This window comes from Hippocampus guttulatus, chromosome 6 (assembly GCF_054856545.1).
Source record: "Hippocampus guttulatus isolate MCC_2025c chromosome 6, RoL_Hgut_1.0, whole genome shotgun sequence".
NCBI lineage: Eukaryota > Metazoa > Chordata > Actinopteri > Syngnathiformes > Syngnathidae > Hippocampus > Hippocampus guttulatus.
In genome coordinates this window covers 12947991-12960248 of record NC_141266.1, presented here as the reverse complement: position 1 = coordinate 12960248, position 12258 = coordinate 12947991, and the positions used below count along the sequence as shown (strand labels likewise).

The following is a 12258-nucleotide window of genomic DNA, read 5'->3' as shown; positions in this document are numbered from 1 at the left end:
AAATTGTTATGATGTGAATCGGATGCATTACGTGGAAGTACGGTACTTGCATCTCAAAATAATGGGCGGAAGAAAAAACAAAATAACGTGTGCATTCACACAATAACTCATCAACTTCAAAAAAATGCATAAAAGAACAAGGTGCAAAAGCATTCGTGTGAATGCTTGACTCTCTGTATTGACACTAGCTACATTCTCAACAAACAGATCTATTCAGAGTATCATGGCTGACGTGCAAGACGTTCCCTCTCCGCAAGGCAGTATTGTCTGATTTTATCCTTGGACTTTTGAAAGCATCCAAGCAATGAACATTGCAAGAAACAACAAAATAGAAAAATACCACATTTATCCTTGCTGCTTTTGAGATTGTATCCCTGATGTTATTTTTGAGCAGCTTTATCTGACAAAATTACACCTGTCGGATTCAGTCTGCATGCACCTGTGAAGTCCATCTCTTCTCTCCTTAGGTATTGGCCGCTGTCTGCTCTTCGGAAAGTTTGGCCTTTGATCAGACCCTGGACAAGTAGCTTTCTGAAAGGCTCCCTGTAAAAAGAAATGGATGGCGCATTCATTCATGCAGAGACAAATTACGTGCACACTAAGTGAGCCGACACAGAACATACAAAACATACTTGTGCGCCACAAGCCCCTGGTCCTTGCAGAAGTGACAGAGGAAGCGTGCATAGTACAAATGCATGACGGCATGCTCCTTTCCTCCAATGTATACATCCACAGGGAGCCAGCGATCCACCAGGTGGCGCTCAAAAGGCCTCAAGGAAAAGATCATATTGAGAGAAAGAGGGGAAAAAAATGCAGAATTCTTCGTGGGTATTACAAAACCCAGGAGATGTCAAGAACGTGTTATATATTTTATGTAACACACGCGAGTTACAACACATGCGCATGACTAACTCACACTTTACCCATCTAGTGAGCGAACTTTGGAAATCGCACATGCAGTTCAGGAATCTCGCGCAGGAGATACTTAGGACGTGGGTGCACTTTGAGGAACAGCACCCCCTCTGTTCTGCTTTAGTTCACACTGGAGCTTATATACAAGGAAGAGGCACATCTCAGAGTTATTTATATTTTACCTGAGCTCCAGTGTGATGTAACCCAGATTGGACGAGGGAAACAGTTTACGTGTTTCAGGAAAGCACACTCCTGCTTTTCGTATCTCGCGTGTGACGTATATGAGTAAATCCCATGCAAGAAATTCAGAAAGCAGCCATGTCATTCATTCTTGCCAGACGAATTTTGATCCAATCCGAATTTGCCGTTTGCTTCGACACATTATTTCGAGAATTATCGCGTAATTATTCTAATCCAAATGTGATTTTTCTTTTCTGTAAAATGTCACTAATTGGCTGACCAGTCCAGGGATCACACCGCCTCTTGCCCAAATTCAGCTGGGATAGGCTAAAACACGCCCGCGACCCTTATGAGAATAAGCGGTATCGAAAATGTTTTGTGCTTTAACCCAACAGCATACCTTGCGAAACCTGAGAGAATACTATATTATCCATCCATCCATTTTCCGAACCGCTTGATCCTCACTAGGGTCGCGGGGGGTGCTGGAGCCTATCCCAGCCGTCTTCGGGCAGTAGGCGGGGACACCCTGAATCAGTTGCCAGCCAATCGCAGGGCACACAGAGACGAACAACCATTCACGCCCACACTCACACCTAGGGACAATTTAGAGCGTCCAATCAGCCTGCCATGCATGTTTTTGGAATGTGGGAGGAAACCGGAGCACCCGGAGAAAACCCACGCAGGCCCGGGGAGAACATGCAAACTCCACACAGGGAGGCCGGAGCTGGAATTGAACCCGGTACCTCTGCACTGTGAAGCCAACGTGCTAACCACTGGACTACCGGGCCGCGATACTATATTAATGAGTTTTAATTTTCATGTTGTTATAAATTATGGTGAAAAACATCATGAAAATAATCAAAACACAGCTCAAGAAGCAAAGTAAAAAAAAAAAAAAGAAATCAATGTGAAGATGAAATTTAAGTACTGGTAACCTTCTACTCTGTGGACTTAGCTACCCTGATCCCTCTCCAAGACTGTTTTCGCTATTTTTTCAAACAACCTGCCTGTTTCTTCTAATATCAAATAAAAATGGTTCTTGTGTCTCTCCTGCACATGTTCAAACACTGCAATGACACGATTAGAAACTGCAAAAAATATTGATTTTTTGTCGAACAACGCAAAAAGCAAAATGTTCTGTTTTATATACACTTTCTTTCTAAATCTGGGTCTTTTACAATTCTTCACGTGGAGAAAAAAAAATAAAAACCAGTGATGTGTTTTTCATCCCAGCTTTGATGACTCTTCCACTACCCATCTTATTAGCAGAAAAGCGGTTATAGAGAAAGATATATCAGATAATGGCGCGAGTGAGGGATGCATGTGGCTAGCTTTACGGCTTGATGGTCAGCAGAGCGCTATCTACAGCATGTTGCACACATGGCTCTGGTAATTACTCTCCTCCACACCTCTCTGCCTCTCTTCCTCCCGTCTTTGGCGACTGGTGTCTGGTGATAACTGAACCATGGGATAAAGTTATGAACTTGCCAGCCTGAAAATAATTTGGCCTGTGAGTTGGCATTTGGCCAATGTTGCTCGAATACATCAAAACATACATTTCTATTTCCTCCCTTCTCCTGCTTGCTTCTCTCAGCATGACAAGCATCCTACTTTTCACATCCGTGCACATAAGACTCAGCAGATCGACTGAAATACACAAATTGTGTAATTGCTTTTTCTGTTGCACCATAATGTATCCTGAGGAAGGAAAAAAAACGGATGAGCTGGAAAGTCCCCTGCAAGTGCCTTTTAAAGCGGCTTTCCGGCCGGCTTGGCCAAGAAGCTGGGAAAAATAAAAATCTGTGTTGTTAAACTTTGGGTATCACCAACATCCCAGCAAGTGACAACCAAGGCTCCATAATCCCTATGGACAGAGAGTTCAACTTTGTATGGATTGTGTGTATTTGTGTGTGTGTGTGTGTGTGAGAGAGAGACAGAGTTGAGTGTGTTCAGTGTGGATCTGTGTGTGTAAGTGGGTGGAGGAATAACCATATTCAGGCTATAATATGCATGCTCAAAATAGTTAAGTGGGAGAGTGGGTGATAGCAGACAATCATGTGTGTCAGGATACGCTTCCATGTGCATATAATTATTTCAGGTGGACCTGCACAGCTTTATGAGGATCATAATTATTGAACGGTAATATCGTTTCTAAAATGTTGGAACATCTTAAGTTGAAGACAACAAGCCATTGTGTCACTTGGGTCAAATTTTCCATAAGAAATGCTGGACATTTAATGAGACATAAAACATGTGTAAACTGCACAAGTGGTATTCGGGCACATAGCAGCTTGCTGAAAGCGAGTCGATTTAATGCCACTTTTTACCGTTTTTGTTCAGTTAAAGAAATAAACACAGACAAGATAAAAGTGTTACGATCGCTTATGTGTCGTTACCAAATATAAATAAAAAATCTGAAATTGTCACCATGGGGTGTTTTTTTTAAGCTTTGTGGCTTTGATTGTGTGGCCTCTAAATTTTAGTGCAACGTGTGTATATTTACAGAATGTTTGGTCTTAGATAAATGTAAAATTAATTCTTACTGAATTGCAGGCGGTACCGAATGATGTGTCTGGTGTGTGCATTAAATAAAAAAGAAAAAAAATCCAAGTGATAATTTGTATCTGCAAAGAAAAAGATTTGGCATATGTAAATGACAACTGAGACTCATGTTAAAAGTATCATAAAAATTGCAAAAAGCAAAGCAAAAAATTTTTTAAAAAATGGTCTATCAGACAGGAATGAAACGATACTGTCAAGTTATAGAATAAGACCGTCCATACCTCGCTGTATTATGAGGGTCAGCGTAGCGAAAGTAATACCAGGCTGAGTCTACAAACGTATCCATGGTGTCAGTCTCCCTTTTTGCTGGGCCGTTACATCTGAAACGAGAGCCACAAAAATTTTTTTTAAAAAGACGGTAATGTGGGACAGCATCAATATTAAGCTTGTAAATTAGAAAAGCCAACACATCACTGGCCCCTGTTTGTATGCCTGCAGAATTGGCATCTCTGTGTGATATTTATATGTGCTCACTGTTGTGAATGTGACGGTGCCTCCATCTGGCTGTGGAGGTCAAGCCTCTGTAGACAAGCACAGTTGAAAGCAAACTGGCACTGGAACATTGGTCCGATGCCCTGACAAGCAAACTGTGCTAACAAGGGACTGATCATGTATTTGTGTTGGAAATGTCACTTTGTGCCCTGTATGACCCCAGCCAAACCGTATTTGCTTCATGATGTGAATCTGCCAATTTAACATTTGACAGAGGAAGGGAGAAGATTTGAAGAGACAAAAAAACATTTGCAATACCGTGTTTACATAAATGGAATCAGGAAGCGGAACAGTGAAGTTAAATGCTTGCCACTTCATAATGAGTCTCGATAGAGTTTAAAATGTCCCAGGCTGCTCAAAAAAAAATATATATATATATATATATATATATAAAATAAAACAGTAAACACAGATGCGCCTCTGGATTTTCTTTATTTTCCAGGAGGATAGGCGGCTCTGAAAATGCATGGATGGATATGTCTCATCTTGACTTAGTCTTTCTCTCCAACATTTTACTCAAACAAAATCACTTATGACAGAAAGGCAAAACCCCTGGGCCGTCCGCCATACTAGTCTATCTAAAATGGCAGTGATAATGAAATAAGACCATGAGGTTGCCTAGCAACAATACTAAGGTGTAACAAGGTTAATATTTGGAAGCCAGGTGTTATTTCACACAAATGAAAAGAAGGAAGCCATGCCAAGGCTATCACCAAAGAATCCAAACAGATAGCGAGACATTAGAAAGGCTTTCTAAGTGTGGGAGATTTGGCACATTTTTCCTCACACCAGACTGGACAATCAGAGGACAGAATGTGGTGACTGGACAGACAGCTGGTACACACTCCTAAAGATTTGCCGGGCTGGCACACAGAGTTGTGAGCCTGCTTTGAGCCATGAAAAAAAAACCAACAACAAAAAAAGAGATGTTATTTATTCCACTGAAGTGAAATTCAGTTTGTAGTTAGGCAAAGGAAAGTTTTGCAATTTGTATTTAACTTTGGCTTATTATTAGTTTCTTTATTGTTTGGTATTATTGTCCCTCTCTCGCACGCGCACACACACACACACACACGCGCAGACACACACACACACACAAATATCCATCCATCCGTCCATTCATCCATCCACCATCTGAAGTGCTTTATCCTCACGAGGGTCCCATGTGTTTTATATATACAGTATATATACATATATACACACATATACACAGTATATGTATATTTTTATTTACATTTTTAATTTGATTACTTTTTTATTCACATGTTCAACATAGAGACAATCAATCAATCATACGTGTACTATGTGGGGGCTCCACAAAAAAAGCACATGCCGATATCAGTTGGGATTCAAAAGGCATTTCTGTTGTCCTTTGTGTGCAAACTGGCCCGTCTTGATAAACCACTCTCAATTTACTTATTTCTGGTTGCAGCTACGGCTCCCTAGAGGAGTATAAAACTCAAGCAGTAACGAAGAGATTTGTAGTGTATTTTTTTAAACTTATTTATAGGATAAAGCTGCCAGTGAAAAGGTTTGAAAACCGATGAAGGAAGGTAGGCAGCACACTAGAATGTGGGTCTCCATTTGTTCCATCCTCATCTGTCAAAGTGGCACCAGCATGGCTTCTCTTTACTCGGGAATTTATGGCACAACAAATTTGGCTTGTAGCCAAGCTAAACCGAGTTAGCAGCAGGCCACTTCACAGAGCTGCAGAGTTGAAGACGTGATGGGCACACAGGATATGACATCCTCAAGGACAGATGAAGCTCCATCCCAGCCGCCCAGCTCTCATCACCGTGTTCTTCTGTGTTCCCCTCAAACTTTAATTGGACAAGCGTGACGAGAGAAGGGAACAAATTTCCACCGACACTTAACAGCGGAGGGGAAATGGGGAGTGAGACGCTAACAGCGCCGTCGCAATTACGCCCATCAATCACATCTGATGGGAGGATTTCTTGTAGCTTTGTGGAAATGTGTGAACACTATCTGATGACTTGTGCCATCCACAACTGATTGGGCCATTGTTTTAATCAACATGGCGTCATGACAGTAATTCATTTTATTGAGCCACAAATTCCCACCTCAGCATCAAAAGTTAATCTGCATTTTCAATTCTTTCAATACACGGTTCATTCACAGCCAATAGGTGTTCGCACACGTAAATTTCACTTCCCACTTTAGGTTGCCTGACGTAAACTAGATCGTAATTATCATCTCATGCTTCTCTTATCTCAGACATCCTTTCTTACAAAACCCAATCAGAATCAAAAGCATAATGGTTGCACAATTTGTAGGCTCCCACTTCAAGCTCCATCTGCTCCTAAGGGCTCGGCTAGTCCTCATTTTGTCGGGAGAAAATACAGCAACATTTTTCTGATCTTATTCTGCAAACAAAATGATGGACAGTTTCACTTTCTGAAATGTTGCATCATAACAGCAAGGAACACTCTCTATCTACCCTTTCTGCAACAACGCATATGAGCAAAGCCACTGATCTGGAAATGTGATTGTACTCAATTGGGGGGTGGTGATTCAGAGGTTGCTTGCTATCCTGCCCGCCTGCACGCCAGCAGGGCCTGGAGAGTCTTGATCTGACTTAAAAAGACATCAAGAGTTCAAGGGGGAGTGAATGCTCTGAAGCTTAAAAAGGTAGCAGCAATTAAAACATTGAAAGCGACAATACGTCATGAGAGTTTCTTTTTTTTCCTCTCGAGCATTCCAATTTGGTGTACTTCCCGCTGCTCATCTTTGAAAAACTAAGGACGATCAAAACACTTGAAATGAATCTTACAGGTTCAATAACAAGCGAAGCTGAGATTTTTGTAGGTTTGCAGCCTAATGTTTTTCATGAGCCACGACAAACTGTATTACCAGCAACATCAACAATGTGTAATGTTTTACGAAGCTGGCAGCAATCCATACATGAAGCGATGAGTTGCAAAAGCATGCGTTTAGCCACATTTGCACCGAATGCTATCCAGGCTGCAAGTATCTGTGCCTAATTATAAAAGCGAAACGGTTATTTACATGATTTTGAGAGCAATTAGCTGTCTTTGCAAAAATAACTACCCACCACTACCATTTAATGTGGTCGTTAATTGTCAGTGGGGCACCTTGCAGCTGGAGAAGTCATGGCCTCTGTGTTGCACAAAAAGAAATTCCATGAGCAAGCGTTGATCTCAGCTAATGAGCTACAGCTGACAATCAGACCTGAATGTTTACCTATTGTATCTATTATAGTTAACACATCTCGTTTGCTTGTGTTTATTGTTTGCCTGTGTGCATTGTTAAAAGTAAAATTAGACTTTGTTTCAGCGCTATTCCCCAAACTGCAGGACTTTGTACATCACAACTGTCAGGCGGCATCTTTGTACCTCCAAAGTTATCACTCTTCAGGAGCCTCCCCCCAAACTGCATGTTTGTTCAATAATTAACATTGAAAAGCCAATAATATGTCAAAAATATCTCATGTGCGGGGTCTGCGAATGGACCAACAATATCAATTTGTAAAAATAAATGGGAAAATTAGCAAATTGTGACATTGGAGGTTTTGGCCAAATGCCAGAAATGTGTAATTGTTAGTGTGAACCAAAATAATCTTACCTTGGACATTTGCAACTGACCCAGTCATGGGCAGCTGCCAGAGGCGATGCCCCTTTTCCGGTGAGGGACGGCAGCTTTGGCAAGGTGACCGGTAAATCCTCCTCGGGGACAGTAACTGGACCGCAACGCTCACAATGCACCACAGGAATGGGTGTGCCCCAGTAACGCTGTCTTGATATCAACCAGTCCCGGAGCTTTGAGCTGGTAAGGTGGCCCCCTACCTTCAGCTCCCTGGCCTTCTGGGTAATGGAGTCGAAAGCCTGTCTTCTGGTAAGCTCTGAAAACTGATATATATATGCAGGAGGAACACAGGGGGGAGAAGGAGAAGAAGGAAAACAAGACAAAGAAGGAAAGAAAGAAGCAGAAAGAGAAGACGATGACCATAGGAGAATAACGAGGTATTTAGATTTCAAGAGAATTCTATTTATGTGGGAGTCAGACTCTGGAGTATCTGCGCATGTGCCCACCATGTGTGTAATCAACTAAAACAAAACAAAAAAAAAACAAGTATATTTTTTGTAAGCTGCCGCCATCTTTGTCTGCCAAACTCTGCCATTTTCATTCCTCACAATCAATGAGTGGACTACACAGGAAAACTATCATCTAAGCAGAGCTGCGGTGTTGCTGGATGCACAGATGAATGTTAAGATGAGTACAGACATACCAATACCACTGGACAAGAGCACATTTTAAACAGAGATGGCTTTGTGTGTCCTTTGATGTATTTTTGATGCTTTTTTTTTGTTTGTTTTGAACCGATCGGGTTTTTGAGATATTTTCAAGTTCAAGTTGACCTATACGTAAGCAATGCGGATTTTACCATGCCTTGTAATTCATTAATTTCACCAGTTGTTTAATCTAAAACTTAATTGATAAACAACGTTTGGCTTAATATATAACTGCATGAAATATTATATTATTGTGTTTATATAATAATATTCTTTTGAAAACTAGGTGCTTGAGAAAAAAAATGAAGGTAGATTCGGAATCATCTAGAAACATGTACTTGCATCTCTAATGAAAAAAAAAAAAGTCAATATTTGTTGACCAGTGTAATCATCCCATCTTTGAGTATAATTGTGTCCCCTTCTAGCAAAGGCCTGAATTTTTGGATGTCCTGGCCAATTATCCTGTGGTGTAAGGTGCGGTAAAAGAGATTATTTTCTCCCCGATTTGCTTGAAAAACAATCGTAAATAATAACCATTGCATTACAATTGCAAATATAATCGTCATCATTCTGAGCAAAGCATACAGATACACGTGCATGTCAGGTATAGCTAGGAAATGTAAATGGCATCATTGCCGTGGTTGTCATCACCTTATCGGAGTTAATGACAATTTCAGTCCCATCTTCATGGCTCTTTAGAACATTGGTCCACCTTAAATTCAGCGTTTTGGCCACGGACAAATGCTCCTCACTGCAGTCCGGCGTGCCTGGTTTATATGGTTGCAGCGTGATGATAACACAAACGACAACACAAATGAATGCTTACATAAAGACAAACACTCAGTACAGTTCTCTTGAGAATGCCCTACAAGCCTCCCTGCATTTAATGTTAAGTATTACTGTGACGCGACTAATTATTAGCTATCCCTTGGAGTCCATCGCCACTCACTGTGAGACAAACAACCCGCAGCGCACGGACTCAGATGCGACGCACAAGACTGCATAGAGCAGACATGCAATTTTAGGACGTTGAGAAATGTTTTAATGCCATTCCGTTGTTTTCTCATTTACCTGAAGATCAATGAAATACAAATTTGAGGTTCAGGCACAATCACACAATTATCTTACCAACCACAGTGTCTAGATAGCCATCAAATGCCTCTTTGTGAGATATAACCAGAGGAACCTCGTAGCCGGTGAACAGATTGACAGCTGTGACCTCTGTCAGGGAGTCTGTAAATCAGAGGGGGGAGAGGTGAAAACAAAGCAGCACTGCCTCCCCTGACAGCTAATTAAAATAAATAAATCAATTAACACTTTCAATTAAAATATTATCTTGAGGGAATCCCAATTATCATACACCTACAGGTTAAAAAAAAACAGAAACAGGTAAGCAATATATCATAAAATCCCATGAATAGCAAACACCCTTGTATCATGTCCAAACCCCCCAAACACGAAAAAAATAAATAAATAATCATCCATAAAAGGCTTGGGGGTTTTCTCTGTATTTGTGTGCACAGTCCTCTGATTTGTTGGTATCCTTTATTACCAGAGTAATAAAGGAGTAATGAATAGACTCAAAACATACCAATAAAGTGTAAATGCTTGAAATCCAGGTTAAAAATGATGCTATTTTACGATAACTCTGATTACAGTCTTGTCACAGAATTTTACTGATAGGTAAACACATTAGAATAAAAACATTCTCATTGTTGCTCAGCAGTTGGCTTGGAGTTATTCTTTTTGTCCACCAGATGGAAGGGAACACAGTTGCCAACTAATGGTCTTATATTCAGAGTTAAAAATAACATTTCGAAATAGCACTTTTCCATAAGCCAAAAACCAAAAGGGCTAAGGACTCCTCACACTGATACTCACCTCTGCCTGGCTGATAGGCTTTCTCCAGCACAGAGCGGACTGAGCTGCTCCCGTGGAGCAGTCTGTGGGAGGGCAGGATGGCCAGGTACGCTGCCCCAAACACCGCCTCTGGAGAGGAGCTGTATGCCGACAGACTCTCCCCCGTCTCCTTTCCACTCACCTGGGAAATGAAAGACCATCATTGAGGAGCTATTGAGTCAATATGGAAACATCCATCCATTTTCTATATTGCTTATCCTCATTCGAGTCGCAGGTGTGTTGGAGCCAATCCTAACTCCGGAGAGAGGTGGGGTATACCCTGGATTGGTCGTCAAGACAATCGCAGCATACTGCTCCTCCACATCCAGAGCAGTCACATGAGTCAAAGTGGCTATGGAGAGGGAGGTCTTGGTTCCCTACTTCGGCTACAGCCTCAACCGAGACGACCCCAGATAAACAGCAATATAACTGGACTTTTAATGACCTCTTCATTGTTTATCGTTTCTTTATCAGTCTGAGGGGGCAGTCAAAGCAACCAGTGGCAGTTGAGCAACTCACTTGCAGTTTATAGGCAGAGGGGTTGAATATCTCACTGCTTCTGTAAGGGAGACTCTTCAAAAGTGAGATCAGTACAGCTTTTGTGTCGAAGATGAAAACTGGAGGTGAATTACAAGTTGAATTACAAGTTTAGGTCTCACATTAAAATGTGTGTCATGATCGTGTCTACTTTACCGTAGACGTGCAGTTGTGAAACTTGAGCCGGTTTTATTTTGGTGAGCTTATGTTTGAATATGCTTATTATGTTTGTTTTCTTTTCGTTTGGTTAATAAAGCAATTGAAAGCGCATTAGCGGCTGTGTCTATCCTTGACCACTTGCGGGGGCATTACAATGGAAGGTATCTAGCAATGTTTCGCTCTCATTACATGAGCTAACAGTGATGCCTTGTGTTGGTAATCATCACATGCTCTTGTGGTACACATTGCACTTGAGCTTCTTTTATTACGCGTTTTATTAGTTTGGACAATCTGTCTTTTAAGCACTTTTTCCTCCTCATATTCCTTTCCAGGAATAATCTGTCAAAAAAAAACCTCACCACAAAATCCCGAAATATATCAAGTCATTTGCTATATAAGTATGATTTAGAAGAGATCAGCGATGCAGTAAAATCGCAAAAAGTGAACCGCGATATCGTAAAGGACGACTACAGTATATGCGCAGGATCATGTAATAAAATCTTCCATTCAAAAAACAGTACAGTATTTTGTTCTGGGAAAAAAATGAGCTGATAAGCTTTTTTTTTCCAGTTTTTTCTTAATCTGCTCAATTTGGCAAGGCATTCAAGTGAAGACTGTTGTGAACATTTTGTCCTAACACATGGTTTCAGTACTTTCTGAGACGCAATAGAAATACGACAGAGGGGCATCACAGGATCTAAAAAAGCAAGTCGCAGGTTGGTGAGTAAGAAATGAAAGACCATGGCTGAAGAGGACAAGCACCGAGAAGTGCTTCGTGAAAAGAAGGTCAAGAGTTCCAAAGAAAGCAAGAATGATGAATGAATAAATAACAAGCAGCGACCCACCTTGAGTTTGAAATCAAAGTAGCAGCCAGTGCACTCTCCAATCCAATTTGCCTGCATGGATTTGACTCCGTACCACTCTGGAAGGTCAGACAAGCTGTCCAGAAGAGGCTGGGGTGGAAGAAACAAAAAACAAAACAAACAAACAAACAGACAAACCAAAAAAAAACATAAGACATAATTAGATGCAACTTTACTATATTTCAAATGCTCATTTCAAAAATATCAACCTGTTTTGCCTGACTTATTCTGACCTAGTTGTAACATACAAACTGTCACAAACAGTTATTCTGCATGGTGGGGGAAAAAAAAAAGAAACCTATGCATAACAACCAACTCAAAGTCAAAATGTCACAGCTGGGCAAAGGCCGGTGCTGTTATACCTCTCTATTTTCCTTTCAGGC

General features: G+C 41.0%; 1 protein-coding gene across 1 annotated transcript in view; it reads right to left on the bottom strand.

Moving 5' to 3' along the window:
• lars2 (leucyl-tRNA synthetase 2, mitochondrial) overlaps positions 1-12258 on the bottom strand; it is a 33586-nt gene that overhangs the window by 7290 nt on the left and 14038 nt on the right. The window contains exons 8-15 of the mRNA XM_086114061.1: positions 11858-11965; positions 10299-10458; positions 9546-9650; positions 9069-9184; positions 7750-8033; positions 3876-3974; positions 633-770; positions 440-543 (exon numbers count right to left, since the gene is read on the bottom strand). Of these exons, the coding sequence (XP_085970187.1) occupies positions 440-543; positions 633-770; positions 3876-3974; positions 7750-8033; positions 9069-9184; positions 9546-9650; positions 10299-10458; positions 11858-11965 (1114 nt within the window). The remainder of the gene's footprint in view (positions 1-439; positions 544-632; positions 771-3875; positions 3975-7749; positions 8034-9068; positions 9185-9545; positions 9651-10298; positions 10459-11857; positions 11966-12258) is intronic.